At 40.5% G+C, this 18,375-nt stretch overlaps 1 protein-coding gene across 1 annotated transcript; it reads left to right on the top strand.

Annotated features, from left to right (window-relative positions):
* Positions 1 to 907: 907 nt before the first annotated feature.
* On the top strand, positions 908 to 17,426 carry CENPI (centromere protein I). The gene is made up of 21 exons (XM_056491424.1): positions 908 to 1,163; positions 2,534 to 2,829; positions 3,461 to 3,595; positions 3,925 to 4,043; positions 5,094 to 5,201; positions 6,291 to 6,339; positions 6,660 to 6,706; positions 7,357 to 7,446; positions 8,878 to 9,006; positions 9,248 to 9,412; positions 9,654 to 9,774; positions 9,981 to 10,069; positions 10,375 to 10,492; positions 10,601 to 10,665; positions 11,164 to 11,249; positions 11,664 to 11,799; positions 12,546 to 12,670; positions 13,722 to 13,770; positions 13,917 to 14,150; positions 15,650 to 15,691; positions 16,489 to 17,426. Exons 2-21 carry the CDS (start codon positions 2,646 to 2,648, stop codon positions 16,618 to 16,620), a joined length of 2,223 nt encoding a protein of 740 aa, XP_056347399.1. The 5' UTR covers positions 908 to 1,163; positions 2,534 to 2,645; the 3' UTR covers positions 16,621 to 17,426.
* Positions 17,427 to 18,375: the final 949 nt, after the last annotated feature.

The following is an 18,375-nucleotide window of genomic DNA, read 5'->3' as shown; positions in this document are numbered from 1 at the left end:
ACAATCTAATCTTCACAGACTATCTCAAGGTCATCCAAAATACATATACAGAATTCCCTTTACTTCCCAAAAGATGCTTTAACTACCAGGCCCCCACTGGTGTTATTGTGTTTTAATTCAAAACCAAATGAAAATACCATCAACTGACACCCACACCATGCTGTGCATTCCTACACACCTGAACTGCTGCAGCCCTTTCACCTGAGCATCCAACCCCGGAAACCTTTTGGAACTACTGTTGTGTTTATCTTTTGTAACATTCCTCACTGAAGCCTGTAGAGATGATGATAACAAATCATCCCATGGAGCAAAGCCTGTCTCTGTAAAAGCTTCAGACTATTCAGCGAATACTAAAAAATTCCCTTTTTTTCACATTTGCAGGGATATGAACAACTGACCCGCAGCAGTAGCTTGCGTGTTCTTTGTTAGAGTGAGACAACTCATCCTGGAGCCCAGTAACAGGAATTCTGTATTTATCTTAGCGAGCTGACCTCTACCACTGCCCCCCAGCATTAAACAGCTATTTTTGGACACTTGCAGCCATCTGTGCTCGCTAGAAGTGACAAGAACAGATCCACTCCTTCTGTAAGACTCCGATGCTAATTTACTCATCTTTTTTTATTTTTTTCTTTAATTCTTTCTTTCTTTTCCCCCATGCGCTTTTCTATCTTATCTCCACACCTCTAATTTCATCCTGGTTGGCCTCATCCAGGCGCCACTGTGTAGATCCTCAGGGGTTACTGCCTCGCTTTAATTGTGCTTTTTTTCTCCCCTCACGTTTTTAAAACATATTCTTAGGCTGACGTGCACAGCCCGAGAGATGAGGACACCCTCCCCTCACACCCTCCCCTCACGGGAGCTTCCCGCCCGCCATGGCCCGCGCATGCGCAGAGGCTTCCGGCGCAGGAAGGGCGGAACCGCCGCCGTCATTCCAGCCACGGAGGGCAGTGGCGGCGCTGCGCATGCGCGGCTGGGAGAACTCCTGCGGGCGGTGTTTAGTGCGCATGTGCGGGGATACTGCGCTCAGTGCGCATGTGCGGGGCGGTGGCGGCGAGGTTTGAACGCAGGGACGGTTGGAGGCAGCGGGAGGTGCCCTGGAGGTTCAGTGTCCGTGGGAAGGGGTGACCGATGCCTAAGGCAGGAGTGTTAATTGTCCTGGAACTGTCAGTGTCCCGAACAGAGGGGCGGATCGTGGTTGGGGGGTGCTGAGTGGCCAGAGCAGCGGGAGGGTCAGTGGTCGTGGCAGCGGGGGCCGTGACCAGGGAGGGTCAGTTGGCCCGGTCAGTGGCCGTGAGAGGGGTAGTCAGTGGCCAGGGCAGCGGGAGGGTCAGTGACTCCCCCGTTCCCCCGGCCTGCCTCCCCACTGAGGGCCGCCGTGCTGGGCCGGGCCTGGCCGCGAAGGCCTCACCCCCTCCGTCCCCTCAGGATGCTCCGGGTGCCCTAGGGGAGCTCCCTTTTCCTGGGGGAGCCCCCCGTTCCTGGGGAAAGGGGTGTATGGGGGGGAGGGTGAGGAGTGTTGGCACCAAGGGAGTGCGCAGGGCTGGGCTCGCAGTCAGCCAGAACTGCCCTTCCAGCTGCTCTCTTTTCACCAAACCTTTCTGGTAGAACTCCTGCAGGATAAAAGAAAAAGCACATGTAGAGAAGGTGCTGAGGGAGCTGAGAGAATGCTCTTATTGTGCTCCAGAGTGTGGTCACCGAGCTTTACTGCACAGGAAATTTACAAACAAACCTATAGGGGAATAGTGGTGATTGTGGTGATTCTAGCCTTGCGATGGAATGAGAAGTGGAGAGGGAATATTGAAAGTCATTCTGTTTTCTTGTGTCAGGAAAGATAGGTTCCAGCAATCCAGGGACAAGGGTGCACACTCTATCAAGTCCAGGAAATTGTAGCAAGATTTCCTATTTTATGAGTAAAAAAATTGATCTCTCCACCATATTGAGGAGAAAATGCCACTTTTTGTTGTTGTATTTCACATGGAACTGTGCAGTTTGGCACTGTTGGTAGCTCTTGTGCCACACTTGGAAGTTTACCAAAATTTCTTAATCCAAGCTGGTTAGTAGGAAGACTGCAGAAGAATCTAATTTTTTTAAAATAGGAAACAAAATGTTGTTATAATCCTCTAACATCTGTACATAACCTTGCAGAGAATAATGACTTGTTGACTGGTTGTATTTGCATATGCAATACAAGTAAGGAAAAAATGTACAAAATTAACTCAGAAGAAAACTTAAGATTGTGTTTTGTTAACTTTCTGGTTATGTTGATTTTTTAAAATCAAAATGCTATATAAGATTGTATCAGATAATGTGTAACTTGAAAGGAGCTTGTGCTAATTTTTACTTGAGAATTTTTTTCTTTTTTAGTGTAAGATGAGAGTTTTGGTACATTGTTGTCTGTGCATCTTTGAGAATCTTGTGTGATCTTTTGGGGAGCAGTCAGCTCTAAGCTGTTTCTTCTGAATTTACTCTTATGTGATGCAGGATGCCTCTAAAATCTTCTTGCCAGGAAAATAAATGTTTCTTTTCCTTGCAGGGAACCAGTTCTCTGACATTCCTCAGCTGATCTCTTTTCTTGCCTAATGAAGGATTGGCTTTCACATGACAAATGAGTAAAATTCTCCAGTCTCAGCTGGGAGTCTGAAAAGATGCCACAAAGGCAGAGTTCCAGGACCCCGAAGCAGCACATTCACAGTAAAAGCCAAACTGATCTCTCTGCGTGGCGAAAAGGAGGGGGAATTGAAAAAAGTTTGCAGAATCAATCTGCTAATGATCAGAAATATGATAGCCAGGAAGGGTCTCTAGAGCAAGCTTTGAGCTACTTGGAGAAAGGTAAGTGCATTTTTAGAGTGGATATCTGGGATTGAGAAGATAATAACTACATTCTTAATTTAAAAAAAAAGTCTAATTTATATATGTGTTCCCTCTTTAATGCCTTGGAAGTTTTGTGTTACTACTATGTAAAAGAAAGGAATAACATAGAATGGCTTGGATTGGAAGGACCAAACTCCCCTTGCTTGGGCAGGGGCACCCTCCAGTAGATCAAGTTGCTCAGGGCTGCATGCAGCCTGGCCTTGAACACCTTCAGGGATAGGACAGCCACACTTCTCTGGGCAACCTGTGCCAGGGCCTCACCACCCTCACAGTGAGCAGTTTTATCCCAATATCCCATCTAAACCTCCTTTAGTTTGAAATCGTTCCCCTTGTCCTGTCACTACATGCTTGTGTAAGAAGTCTGTACATATTTTTTACTAAATATTAATAGTTTTTAGAATAATTTTTCTTCTGTTTTCCCTCTTTAACCCCTGAGCTGTGTAATGTTTCTTTAATATCTTAAAAGATTTTCTGCTTTGTTACCATGTCAAGAAAAAGGAGTATGTGCAGGGACAGTTCAGAGGAGCTTTAAGTTAACTTCTGTTAAAAAATTGTTTCATCCTGTGCTTGTCCTATTTGCTCTTCCTAGTTCAAGGCCGTGTTGCACTGAAGAACAGTGTTCTGCAGAAACACTTGAATGCTGTGGAAAGCACTGCCCTGACACAAGGGCTGCCCCCTGAAGGGTTTGAGATACTGCTGAACGTGGCGCTCAGTGGCAAATTTGGTACAGCATTTCTATACTGCTGGTGTATCTTCTATGAACCTTCCCCTCTAATCAAACCTGCTGAGATAATGGGTTTATGGGACTGTAGCATAAAATTAATTTTTCTGGCATGCTTTGGTATAGTTTCCAATTTTTTTATTAAGCTGGAATGAATTATTTGTCATTATTTCGAGATATAAGTGAGTCTTTCAAAATTCTTACACACTGTTACTTTGAGCAAGGAAGCTCTATACAGTTTTGTCCAGGGAGAATTTTGACCTAAGCTGCAAAACAATATTGAAGAACCTGGTATATGAGCACCATCTTATTTGGAATTGGTTTTTTTTCAGCTGATACAGTGAATACTTGTTTATTGAAGTGCCTGATTCCTGCCTCAGTGATCCCAGAAAATTCTGTGGTTAAAGCTGTGTCTTGGCTCTGTGTCGGCAAATGCTCAGCCAACATCCAGGTAACTTAGTAAGTGTTTACAGCAGTTACTGCTTCTGCACAGGAACTGTAAGAACAGGTTATTTGGAGGAATCAAAAATCCTGAGGTTTTAGTGTACAAGGTCTTACACAAGATACTGTCGTTTATCAAGACTGGCAGAGATGCCCCACTGCTGGAATGGCAATGGGAGCCAAGAAACACATTAAAAGTGTCAGTGGAGATTTGGTTCCTGCTTGTCTTGTATCTTTGAACTCCTCAAGAATGGTGTCTCTACCAGCATTTCTGTAAAATACTTCTGTTGTGTGAGGCATCCATTAATTTCAGTGAGGTATCCCTTAGGTTATGTGTACCTTGGTTGTGACAACATTTTCCTAATTAACATTAAGAAAACACATGGTCTGCTCAAAGGTTTATGCGATAGAATAATTTAGATTGGAAAAGATTACGACCATAGATCCAACCAGTAACCCACTGCTGCCAAGCCAACCATGTCCCCAAGAGCCACAGCTGCACATCTTTTAAATCCCTCCAGGGATGGTGATTCAGCCACTTTCCTGGGCAGTCTGTTCCAGTGCTTGACAAACCTTTCAGTGGTGAAATTTCTCTTATTATCCAGTCTCTGCCTCCCTGGCAGAACTTGTTGCTTGTTTCTTGTTGATCTTCACTTTTGTACTTGGGAGAAGACACCGGTCCCTGCCTCACTTCAGCCTCCTTTCAGGAAATTGTAAAGAGTGAGAAGGTCCCCCCGAGCTTCCTTTTCTCCAGCTGAGCCCATGTGTCCCATTTATTGGTTTCCCTCTCTCTTAATCACTACTGATAAACAATGGGGTTCCATGGCTATGGAAACCAAAACCCCATTGCCAACAGCAGTGATGGGGCCAGTTCTTTACCTGGTGAATCCCTTGGCAGACTTTCTTCATCTGAATTACCCCTGAAGTATTTGTAGCTCTCTGGTTATCCTTGAGAATGGTGTGTATCCTTGCTGATTGTGTCTTGGAGCTGGCTTCTGATTCCTCTGCCTTGCTTTTGCCCATCACATAATGTAATGTGGGGTTTTTTTCCTGTCTGCAGCTGATTTTTTTAAAGTGGCTGATCACAGTGTTTGACTTCATTGATCACAAGGAACAACTTCGTGCCCTCTATGGCTTCTTCTTCTTCTTCCTGCAAGATGACAGGATGGTAAGGAGAGCTGAAGAACATATGGAACTGGCAAAATAAACATAAGTGTTCATTAGTAGTATGCATATTAATGCTAGAATTGGTCTGGAGTAGGTGTTGGTTAGAGACCATTTTCTGATGGCTGTATTTCCTTCTTTATTTTCTCTTTGCATTATAAGATTGCTGGGTAATTTAGATCCATAAACAGGCAAGTACTGTAAGATTGCTGTGGTCTGTCTGCTTAAACATGTTTCCAAGAATTGCTATGCTGTATCACAGAGAATGTGACCATTTATTCTGTCTAAATTCCCAAGAGTAACAGTGGTCTCTGGGATTGTCAGACATGAGCACATGTAGTCTCCTGCTTCTGGGCAGAAACTGACTTGTATACCTTGGACAGAAAGAAAAAAAAAATTATAACAGTGTTTATTTAAGATGAGAAACTAATTGCTGTTCTACATAATTTGAAATATAGCTTAAATGAGAACAAGCATTCAGGCAATTTCTGCCATATGGTAACTGTAAAATCCAGGAATTTTGAAGTGTTTGGATTCTGTGCATACTAAGATGATCTTGGCAGTCATGTTAGGTATGAAATTGTTAATATTCTTTCAGTTTAGGGTATTTTATGGTTAAAACATGTTTCCAAAGTTCTGAGTTATATTTCTTGTAATATTTTTAATGGTTTTAGATTAACTTTAGTTATAATCTTTCCATAAAATTGGATTTAAGTTCTTAATGTTTAAAATAGCTTTTTAGGACATGATGGGTCAGTTGGAAAATGCTGCAGAGTTGGTTTGAGATTAATCCAAGACCCTTTACAGCCTCAACTGCAGTTAAAAGCTCTAAAAAAGTGTATTGGTTCAAAGGTGCCTTTCCTTTTAAAAGTATAATTTTACTTTCATTGCTGACTCCTGTAATTTCTGACTGTGTTCCAAAATAAATGATCCCAGTTAATTAAATAGCTTGTTTACTGTCAGGACTGCTCACAGTGCAGATGAGGTTTTAAATGAAGTTGATATATATGATATGATCTCTTTTGTGCTGCTCTGTGTGTCCTGGCTGTGTGTCTGCACAGCAGGAGAGCTCATGGCTGCCTTTGCTTTGCAGTGCCCCTACGTCTGCCACATGCTCTACCTGCTGACCAGGAAAGAAAATGGTGAGTCTGATCTGTGTGAGCTGAAAAACCATTTTACTTCTGATTCTTTTTGCTGATACTGCCTTTTCTTCCAATGCAGCTGATACAATGATTAGGCCAATATTGTGCTTTTAATGCAAGGAAGAATGAGTGGTATTTCATGCAAAACTTTGTGTAGCACTTGCTGAATTGGAAACCTCTCTATTAACCTAGAAATAAGAATTCTTGATTCTGCTTGCTTTGTCATGATTTTGTAATAAAATGTTACTTATGTAACTTTTGCTTAAATGCCTGATCCTGCATTTTTGATATAATTTATATTCTTCAATTCTATATTCCAGTCAAGGTTTTTCGGATTAGGGCACTGCTTGACCTCCAAGCAAAAATGGTGAGTTTGTTTCAGATCTTGAAGATTTTGAACTATGGTTAATGATGCACTTTGTAAGACTTATGTCCTTATGGAGTGGAGAAGAATGGCTGGGCTTGGAATTGTAGGTTTTAGTCTTTATAGCATCAAAGTTTCTCTCTTGCACGTGCATCCCTAATTTTCATGTGTGTTTTGTGAGCACATGCAGTGATAAATGCAAAGCTCAATGTTTTGTGACCAGGTATGGTGAAATCTCTGAAGCAAGGGGCAACTTAAATTTCTATTCATCTTTTTCAAGTGGTACCAAAAATGACTGAAAAATGAAAGATTGTAGAGGACCTTGCTCCCATTTTTAAAGAAAAAGCCATTGCTGTAAGAACATGTTTTTTAGACAGTAGAAGACTATTTTTTGTCACTTGATTGTTAAATTCCTTTTTATCAGTTATGACTACAGAATAATATTCAATCTTCTTCCTGTAGTTATTTCCTTGACCCAGTTTCTGTTGTTTTTGTCATTTTCAGTTGTTTATCTATGGTTACTTGGTGACATGTAGCTCTAGAAATTTAGCTTTTATTGATCACTGGGGCTTTTTGCTTCTAAAATACAGCATTCAGTTTCTATATTAAAAACACACCCCACATGTTTTGCCTCTTGTTCTGTTATTTGACAGGGAATGCAGTCTCATCTGCAAGCTCTGCTATCACTTTACAAACTTTACTGCCCAGAACAAGTGACCATAACCCTTCCTGGGAAAATGAAGGTAAGAAATTAGATTTAGTCAATTCAAAACCAGGATTTACTTCAGTATTTGTATGGAGCTTTCTATTTAAGCTACAGCAAATTTAACTGCTTGATCAAGATTAATTCTATTTCCTCTTTTCACTGAGTAAAATCAGGTTTAGATGAGGGTTCCTTGCCTTGTGTTTTGTTTCCTCTTCAGCATAATGAGATGATTTGGTAAAGAATGGCATCTACCTTTATTTTATGAGGATTACTTTAATCCTTCATTTGGTGTTCCTGCTGGGTTTGACTTGTTTCACACAATATTAAGTTCTGCAGGAAACAAACTGTCTAATTTGTCAAGGCATTGTTCTAATTGCTGCCATTCTCAAGTATAAATGACAGTGGAAGTCAGTAAGCAGCTCTGCTTTTGTTAAGTCTGTGTCACAGGAGAGAGAAAAAAGCAGGTAAAAAATGTTTGATTTGTCAGAGCTGCAAGAACAGCAAAAAATTACTGCCCTTTTAGAGAGGGCTGTGTGTGTGCTCAGCTCTTTGACCAACTAGAAACATGTAGCAGAACCAGATACATAAGAGAAAACAGTAGCTGGTGAGACCTAAATTGTGCAACAAAATTTTATTTCAGTGGGATAGACTTAAAAGTTTGAGATTTTTGTTGGTTTTTAGGACAGACATTTAATTTATATGCAGGCAAATTGAATTTCTATAAAATAAAATTTGTTTTATTTCAATCTGCTTGTGTATTTATATTCTCTAAATTTATAGTTTACATTGTGCTGCACAGTCATCTGTTGGAGAATTTACATTTTTTAGCATGCACAGAAGTGCAGTAAATTACTAGCAACTGGATCCCAAATATTTCTTCAACTGTGTAATACAAGCTTGATTAACTAGGTTTGAGCCAATCTGAATACTTGTGTTTTGGCACTTGATTAGAATTTAAAGACTGATTTGCATTGCAATGTCAAAGAAAAATTTTGTGCAGAAAAGGTGTTAGCTTTTCCAATTTTCTATAATAATATCTACATTAATTTGAGTATTTGGTTACTCATGGCATTGTTCTGTTATGTGAGTGCCAGTGATGCTGAATTCAGGAAATTTTTCTGTTAACTCCGTGAGCATACCTTGATCATGTTTAATTTTAATGCATACTTAAGTTTTAATCTATGAATTGATTATTGGTTTGAGTTAAGATTATAAAAGTGTTGGAGATCCCTTCTGAAAAGGGGGATGTTGTTTCCAAAGGAAATAAAAGCCGAACTGTTGAATTGTAGACCAAAAGTGATGAAACTGAGGAATGATGATAGTTCTGTGCTGTGAAAATCTGTCAAGTAGGGTCGAGTGTCTCACTCAACCACAACTCAAGTGGTGACGTTCATAAAATAGAAACTGATCTTTCTGTTGCTTTGTCTTAGCTTGGCTTCTTGCATGGATGTCTGATTTCTGTTTTCAGACTTACTTCAAGAATCCAGAGGGCCCGTGGAAAGCAGCGATCACTGCAGTAAGGCAAAGAAACCAGGGAACCTCTCCCCTGTCCCAGAGAATGTTTTTAGGCACATCTCAACCTCAGTCACGAAAAAGGGTATGCTATGGGCCTAAGGCACACCCTAGAAGGTGCCAAGGAGTGGTTTTCATTAAGAATATTGACAAATAATGGGAGTCTGGCTTTATTTTGGCACTGGAAAGAGGGGAATAACTACAGAGAAATGCAACAATCAATTATAATGAAAGCCTGGATACATTTTTGGGTCTTTGTGGGAATACTGTTCATGAGTGCAGCCAATTGCTTTGGAAGCTGAGTCATTTGTGTTTCCTTTCTACAGAAATGGAATGCCCATCTGGTTATACCTGCAAGCAGTACAAACACAAATAATTTAGAAGAGGACAGACAAAACAACAGTGTTTGTTTGTACAGTACAAATGAATCTTTTCCACTGGAGCAGCTGCAGACCTTCCCTCAGCTCCTACAAAATATCCATCTTCTAGAGGTGAGTTTCAGGAAGGTCTTGGTGAATGTTTCAGGAGATCAAAGGATGTTCCTCTATGCCCTATTTGTATGTAAGTAGCGTGTGGGCTATCCAGTTCTAAGAGAGTATCTTGTCCTAACTGAGGATTGTGAATGAGTCCTGGGAATGGTCTTGTTGGTAAAAGGATTGGACATGAGATTCTCTGGCAGTTTATTGATGTAAATACTGAATAATTCTTTCTTGCTTTTTTTTTTTCTTGCAGTTTCCTTCCCAGATGGGTTCAGTGCTAACAAACCCTTTATTGCTTCACTATATGAATTGTGTGAAAGATGAATCTATTTACCTGAGGCTCTACTATTGGATGGGCCAGATGCTCCAGGAAGGTAGGACCTTTAGTGTTACCTTGTGAGATAGGGAGTTAAAGGATGTCTGAGGCTTTTCACTTTCCAGTAATGGTACTTTGCTATTCAGATTTACAGTGATAACCATAGAGTGTTAAAACAGCTACTGGAGGAGAACTGAATTTGGTTTCTCATTGTGCTTGTTCTTGCTGTGCTCATATTGAAGTACAGTATTCTCTCCTGTTCAGAATGCACCTGGTGTGTGGCTGATAACTCATCTGAAGAAGAATTCAAGAGCTTCCTGGAAACTATCTACAAGTCAGAATGTTTCTTGCAGGCAAGTGCATGTTTTGTGGAAACCAAGGGTTTCACAAAGTCTTCTCTTAAAGAACTTCTGGCACTTAGCTTTTTCCTGTAGTATTTCTGAGAGACAGTGACTCAAGTGATGAAAATACCTATGGCAAGTCAATATTCTGGAAATGGCCTTGTTTTCTGCAGGGAAAGTAATCTAAGAATGATAACTTGAATGTCCTGGCAAGTATGGCAGGAAGGAGGCGTAAGCCTCTTGCTTTCTTCAGAGTGATGTGAGTGTGGCAAGCTGCAGTCAGATGAATTTTTGAATGCTTCCCTTCTGCTTTGCAGGAGGGGTTTTCTGTCTGTGAAGAGTTCCTGTATAAGACCCTTCCTCTCTGGGATGGCCTCTGCTGCCGCTCAGAAGTCCTTAGTCTCCTGAGTTGGATTTCCATCAGCAGTTTCTCTGGTAGGTGCTGTAGATCCTTTGGGTGAGCCTGGTCAGTGGGGATATCTCAGTCCATAGAATTTATGCACTGATATCATACTGCTTTCTCATTTTTTTTTTTTTTTTCAGACATTAAGCCATATATCTATGATCCCCTGGCACAGCTCTTTTTCACCTCATCTATTTACTTTAAGGTAATTTAAATGAATACGATAGCTGTTTATTTCTAGTTGATACTGCTATCTGTACTTGTGCTAGGTGAGGGATTGTATAGGAAACATCTTTTTGAGAAGTCTGTGCCCAAACAGGATGAAATATGTAATTGCAGTTTAACTTCTTTGGGAAATTGGTGCCTTTAAGATATCTATCTTTTTTTGACTGGAATTAAGCTAGGGCACTGGAGATAAAAAGAACTGATAGCACACAACACAACAGTTCATTTGTTTTATTGCTGTTTCAAGTACTTGTTAAAACTGTTTTATTGCAGTTTTTTCACTACTTGAAATTCACATTCTCCAGGAAAAGCTATATACAACACACACGTTCAGTTCTAGGGGCCATGCAACATGTCACTGCTCCTGAGAAACTCCTGGTACCTTTCCTTGGATATGCCAGTTCTCAAAGCATTCTTTGTTGGGAATTATTTGCTTGTATAAATTGTCATCAACCTGATTTCTTTTTGCCTGTTACAGTGCAGTGTTATTGAGAGCCTGAAAGAGCTGTTGCAGAACTGGTTAAATTGCAATGAGTTTCAAATGGATTTGGAGTTGTCTTCTTTGTAAGTTTGTCTTTAAAGAGTGCAAGCCATGTTCTGTGCATTGCTCACCACTGTATTTAGATCTATATTCTATCTCTAACACCCAGCATAAAGACCAACCAGAAGGTTAATAATGCTGTTATGATTCTGCTATATTGTAAGCTACCTTGTCAGGCCTGTTCTTTGTCTTTCTTTAGAAGTAGTTCTGCTGACACTGAAAATTGAAGTGTCCAGAATTCAAAATCCTTGTAACACTGACAGCTGGGTGTTTGTAACAGTGCTGATAACAGTGTGTTACTGGCTGTATTGAAGAACAAGTGTCTGTTGTTGAGTATTTGATGGGGCAAAAGCATAAACTTCAGTTTTGTTTTACCATTTTCCATGTTGCTGTTTGCAAAGAGGTATCTGTAATGTTGTGCCATGTCTGTGCTGCAGGAACACCACCCTGTCTGGACAAGTGAACACGGTGGCTGAGCTGGTTCACTTTGTGGGAAGGATCTCTGCTGTTGCACTGCGTTTGGAAAACAATTCCAGCTTCTTGCTGTACTTCATTCTGGATTTCTATGGGACGGTGTGTATCCCAGTCAGTTTGTCTTTCTTTGGAAATTCTTATAAGGCTGTTTGCATTTTGTTTGAATCTTCCTCATTCTAGTTTACAGAACTTTGTGATTAAATACCAGAATATTGCAAATACTTGGTAGATCTACAGGTGAAAGCTGCTGTTGTTGAGTCTATAGGCAGAACTAAATACTCTGCTAGATAGTGCTTGCTCTTAATTCAAAGGTGAACTGAGAAAGGAGAAGTAACAGTAGGCCATAAAATGATCTTTTTAATGCTGACTTAAAGAAAAGAACAATTATCAGTTCAATTTCAAACAACAGATCTTGGTTGGTTGTTTTTTTTTTTTTTTTCCTTTAAATGTTTCCTTAAAAAGGTGTTTTTCCTAGTTTGTGCTGTAGGCAAACTGAACAGCATCAAATAGCCTTAAGTATTCTCCAGCTTCCTCATGTAGCTGAGCTTACTGTGAATTCCAGCCATGCTGTAATAACAGCAACAGCTCCTAAGTTTAGGTTGGGAATAGTTGAAAAAACAATGATACTTCTGGGATCTATTTGTAACTGAGTTGTACATTAAAAAGGCACAAAACTAATGGGTGACAACACTTGCATAAGATACCTGGCCTTCCTTTCTGGGTGAAGTTGATGGATCTGGCTGGAATTCAGTGTCGTGCTCTCTGTTGCTTTTACCTCCTTGGTAGTTTGTAACAATCATTATTTTGGCAGTAATAATGAGCCTGGATGTGCTTCATTCCTGCAGGTGTGTGACATGTACCTGAAGTACAACCTGCCTTTGCTGATAATGCCTCCTGCTGGGGTTTTCTACCCAGCACTGCTCAGCATGGATTCTGTCAACTTGAACCAGCTCTGCTACATTATGTACAGGTACTACAACAGGTGTAGGCTGCAGTGACTTCTTTTCTTCTCTTTCAGTCTTTTGGAAATGAAATTACATTGTTGTAAATACCTGGGATCTGCTTCTTGCTGTGGTAAAAATTCAATTTGTGCCCAGCTTTCATGATAAAGGATTTTATAACTCTAGTTCCTGCTCTTTTTTTTTTTTTTTTTTTTTTTTTTTTTTCCAGTCTGTTATCCAAAATAACAGGATTCTGACCTCTTTCCTGGTATTATTTCCCTGTTTTGAGAAGAACTAAAGTCAACCAGTTGGAATTAACAGTAGTAACTATACAACTTTTCACTCCTGTACTTTGGCTACTACACTTGAGCTTTTCCTTACAAATTCTGTCATATGCTGAGTAGGAAGCACTTCTTCTACCTCCAGACTCCAGGAATTTGGGACTGCCTTGTGCTGCTGGCAAGGCCAAAGACAGCACTGTTTATTGCTCTGCAGGATTCACCACCAAGGCTGCACTTCTTGGTCTTGTTAGTTCCAGTGGCTGCATCTGAGGAGAAGAGTGGCCAATAGCTGACAGCTGGTGCAGGGCTCTCCATGTGGCTTTTTCTCTAAGGAATCTGCAGGGTAATTAACATGACAGGAAGGTCTCTAGGAAATAAGAGGAGCTCGTGCTTATTATATAGAGCAACTGTCAAATTGCATTACTTCCAGTGGCTTCTGTTTTTTTGCTTAGTGAATGAAAGTCTCCCTTCTTAAAAACACACTACATTTCTCTGCTGATTTTAAGGCTGGATGTCCATTCTTGTGTGTTGCATTTATGAAGGTGACTGTCCCAGGCAAACTGGTCATGTGTGAATCATTTAAGAGACTAATATTGTTAGATATGTCCCTACTCTGCCAAGTGATAAAGTCCCTTTGAATTCTTTTTCATGTCTCTCTCTTCCACCAATAAAGTTTGATGATCTTTCTCATGGTGGAAATAAGTTTTCTTGATACATTCCTTCAGCTTTTTTCAGCACAGGCATGTAGTAAAAATTTATAGGACTCTAACTTTCTTTTTTTTTTATTTTTTATTTTCAGGTATCGAGCCAACTTGATAGCTGCAAAAGAAAATGAGCTGAGTAAAAAGGTATTGTGGACACATCTGTTATGTACTAGAACAGACTTCAGCAAGGAATTGGGTTGAGTGGAAGGGGTGGCCATCTTTTAAGGACTGGAGGGAGCACACAGCTGCTTTGAGGATGTTATTTATTGATTTTTCTTTTTCCCCCTCAGAAAATCCTGCAATTCAAGTTCAGTAACCGGACGTACAAAGAGTACAACCAGTACATAATATCTATGGTGGGCTGTCTGTGGACATCCAGTGCATTCCAAAAGGATATTCATCCTCAAGGTCTTTGTTTGGATGATAAACTGCTGAGTAAAACTACAGTGAAGGAATTAAAAAACAGCTTTAACATTGTCTATCATCCAGCCTTGATGGGCTACTCTATTGAATTCCTGCAGCAGGTAATGGTGTGGGCCAAGATTTGACTCTTTCATGGCACCAGATGTTCTGTCTTGATTGTTTCTCTAGAGAGGTGTCTCTGTGTCCTGGCTGACTGGCAGAAGCAACTGAGCTTTCAAAAGCTGCTGTGGTATTCTGTGTTTGTCAGACTAATGGCACAATTTGAAGAGTCTTTGTGTGATATGAAAGCAGTTGAATTTATGAATGTAGCAGTTTTGAATGTGAATTTGTACTTATGAATTTTGAGATAAAACTAAAATAGCTTGTTAATGAAATAAATGACACTTCAGTAAAAGCTTGCCAAAGGTGCATTCTGCTCCACAAAATAGGCAGTGTGATCTAAATATTTAAACTCTAGAAAAGTCAAGAAATACTGTGTTAAATTATATAGGGTGTTTATGCTAGAATTTGTTAGCAGTGCTTTCTGGCTCTTGTGATAGCTTTTTTGGCTATTAAAATAGAAATACAAGTAACTGCTTCAAGTACAGAGGGAAGATAACATGGCCCTGTCTTGTCTGGTGTGAGTTCTGCCAGGAGTTCTCTTGAAGTGTGGGTGCCATCATGTGCTCAGTGCAGCTGCTGGAGAGTGGAGGGAGCAGTTTGCTAGAGCTGTTACTGTCCCAAGATGTGTGTGCTGCTCCAAGAAACCAGATTTTCTAGGCTGTCCAAGGGCTGCACAAAGATGCCAGTTTGTTGTGAGAAAAGCTGGCAGGCTCGAGGCAAGCGTAGGTGTGACTCCTGGAATGCAGCAAGGGGCACCTGGGAAGTTGAAGCAAAGAATTCTGGTTAGGAACACTTGACAGATTTGCCTTTGTTATGTGCTCAGTGTCCTGAACCAAGCTAGTTTGTGTCTTACTGCTGATTAAACTCAGACTTTGTCTTTGCTCTGGGAAGCTATTTTGGTTTTGTTAGACCAAGGAAAGAAGTTGTATATATCTCATATCTTTTGTCCACATGATTTTTGTTCTGAGGCTTCCTAGAATCATGGAATTTTTGCATTCTCTTCCTATTGTAGAACGAGGAGAAATTTTGCTTAGCAGCTATGACAAATGTGTTTTAAGGCAGGAGGAAATAATGTTGAGCTGCAGGGACATGTTTTCCTGAGCAGTGCTGAGCGCCAGAGGGCACTGCTCTGCAGCACTGGGGGAACACAAACACTGATCTCAGTGTCAGTTCTCCTCTTGCTCTTTCTCATTGTTGTGAATTTCTAATGTTTAGAAAGGTGAACTTTTACACTGTATAGAGACAATGCTAAAGATACCTGTGAATATTCCCTGTTCCTGTTCTGTAATGCTGCAGCACAGGGCAAGAGGGTCCAGATGTTACCTTGCCACTTATGCACAGGGTATGATGCTGGAAGCCCCCTCTGAAGCAGGATTACAAATCTCTGAATTTCTTTGCATGCCTGCAATTCCTGATTTGGAGAGGACTTAGCAGAGAACCAGCAGCCCTGGACATACTTTTTATCTGACTTGATATTGTTTTGTTCCCTTTCCTTAAGATTTGTCCTGGTGATACCACCTTCAACTTCAAATTAATTAAGGTAAGAATTCTTGTTTTAATAAATAAGGCAGGTGATTTTCAGCAGCAGTGTTGAAGAGGATAAGGTTGTAATATTCACCAAACTCACAAATGCTCTAGAAAAATTTTGGAAGGGGAAAAATTCCAGCTGTAGGCTTTGATTCACTTTCTTAACAAGCCAAACAAGAGGACATCAACACCTGAGAAGTTACGTATCTGTGGCTAGTGATTTGAGATTTTATGTATTTCCTCCATGAGTCAGTTCAGTGTCAGGACAGGGCTTTTATTGTTCTCTGCAGGCTCCAGAAAAAGTTACATTCTTGATGCACTTCAAGTGCATTGATAATACAAATTCTGTTTCATATTGTATTTCTGAGACAGATGTGTAGCTTTGTTACAGCTTTGAACAGGAACCCTCCACTGAACAAATACAGTGGCAGTTGGTTTCCTTTCCTGTGTCACAGTGTGCATCAAACCTGATCTGGAGGAATCACCAGTAGTGGGGGAAGAAAGGCTTTCATAGCCATGTTCATTTAGTTCCCTGTTTATATTCCCTGTTGATCCAACAGACTTTTCTCTCTCTGTAACTGGGATTTATAAAAACCTTCAGTATTAAAGAAAGATCATGATTCAGTCTGAGAATGTAATTGTGGGCATTTGGGAACAGCAGGTGACCCTGGTCACCTGTGGGTATTTACAGATGTCACACTACAGATGGATGTTATCCTACAAGAAGGCAGAGTTTGCAGACTTTTTCAAATTGGCTTAAGAAAGGTAAAGCTTTGTTCTGCACATCTGACTCTTCTTTCTGGTTTCCAGGGGAGGAAGTGGGACTGGTATCTGGAATATCTCTACACGCAAGGTTTGAACGGGCTGAAGGTCTTTATTGAGAGCAGCATCAGTCGTGTTTCCCAGGCCACTTACAGCAAAGCAGAGAATATGGAAGCATGACCCTGGGACTCATTGGAATTCTTCTGTCATCTGGAGCAGACTAGCAGACTCTAAAACACTGTGTCAATAATTCTTCCTTCCTCAGAGGAGAGAAACAGAGCAATTACTCTTACCTGCACTTTTGTACTGACATCTGTCTTAGGAAGGTGAAGACACAGATGTTGAGGCTGGCTTGATTCCTTAACACTGAACCCCCTGTTGGCCCTGCTAAGCTTCTCTGGTCTGAAGCTGGTGATCTCTGCTGTGTAACATCCACCTTTTTCACCCTCGTGTTTCTCTGTTGGAGTATGTGTTTTGATTGAGACACAAACATTTTCCATCTCAAAACTGCAGTGAGCAGTGGTGTTTCATTTATAAGTGATGTTGACCCTTGACCTGCTTTGCCTTCCTCAGCAGCAGGTAACAAGAAACAACTTAATCAACTTTTCAGAGGTGCTGTGTGCATCTTGGATTGGAGCAAGGATTTCCCAATCCCCTGTTGTATCCTGTATGAATTTTAACAGACTGACCTAAGCTGACCTTCCTGAAATTTCATTTTGAGTTTTACAGAACAATTTATAACTTTGGTTATAATGATGTTTTCGTGCAGCTGGAAAGCTTGGTGTTCAGTTGATGATTTATTGATTTGAGCACTTATACAATGTTGCCAGCAGCTCAGCATTTTCTGTATTGATAAGTGCAGATCTAGCTTTCCTTTTTGAGTTTTTAGCTCTGTAGGTGTTGTATATTATTTGCGTACATATGTATAATTTATATTCTGTAAAATATTTCTGTGTCTTTTTAAAAAAACTCATTTACAAAATTTATCTTCTGTCATTTCATTTTAAGTCTGAGTAGAAGCTGAGAGAAGCCGAACTGAAGTTTCCAAAATTCGAATGAACTTTATTTTTCTGCTGTAAAACAAGGTTTTAACCACTTGAGAGTTGGGTTAGATTATACTGAATTTTGCATTGTGAATCTGTACTTTGATTCAGTAAAGGAATCAGTCCTGAGAGTCACTCTGGAGCCACTCAAGATGTTTGCTTTCTTCATCCCCTCAAAATCAGGCTGGTTGAGTACCACAGTCCTCAGCTCAAGTACATCTGGTTAATATGTCTAAAGTATTGCCCTTCTCATTCATCTGTGTTATCCCAAGTAGTATAAGTGCTGCTTGCTAAGTTTTGTCAAGAGAAACAGATCTTCAAAACCCTGATTATATTTTTTCAACAGGAGAAACTCCACATATTAAAAATTCCTCTCAAGTGGATATGTTTCAAGATGTGGCCCTAACTTATAATGAGTTCTATAATTTTTCTGTGAAGCTACCTTCAAAAATATGTTGGAAATGTTATTTCAGCTAGTGCTGCAAAGGCTGTGTACTGCAGTCCCTAAGGACACCTTAACCCTTAGCTTTTGTCCTTACACCATGCAGGTGTTTTCAGATGCTGACCAGACTTCCACACTGGGATTCTGTTCAGGAACAAGGCTGGAGTGATTCCCTCTGACAGATTTGTGCATGGCAGCCTCATTCAGTGGGGAAAGGAGCTTGTGAAGAACATCTCAAAGAAGCAATAGCCAGGGAGACAAGACTTCATGTTGGCTGGGTGTTGTTTGGAGTTTATGGAAGGTGCATTTCTGTCAGACTGGAGGTGCTGCCAGAGGCTTCATTTCACTTGTGAAAGATGCCTGGGTTCTTAAGAGTGTGTGTGATGTGTAAATGTATTTAAAGGAGCTTATAGCAGAATCCTTTAAGACATACTGAATGTTTTACATTTA

The sequence above is a fragment of the Oenanthe melanoleuca genome, chromosome 4A, assembly GCF_029582105.1.
Source record: "Oenanthe melanoleuca isolate GR-GAL-2019-014 chromosome 4A, OMel1.0, whole genome shotgun sequence".
Lineage (NCBI taxonomy): Eukaryota > Metazoa > Chordata > Aves > Passeriformes > Muscicapidae > Oenanthe > Oenanthe melanoleuca.
The sequence above is the reverse complement of the archived record's forward strand: the minus strand, read 5'-3'. Positions and strand labels throughout refer to the sequence as shown.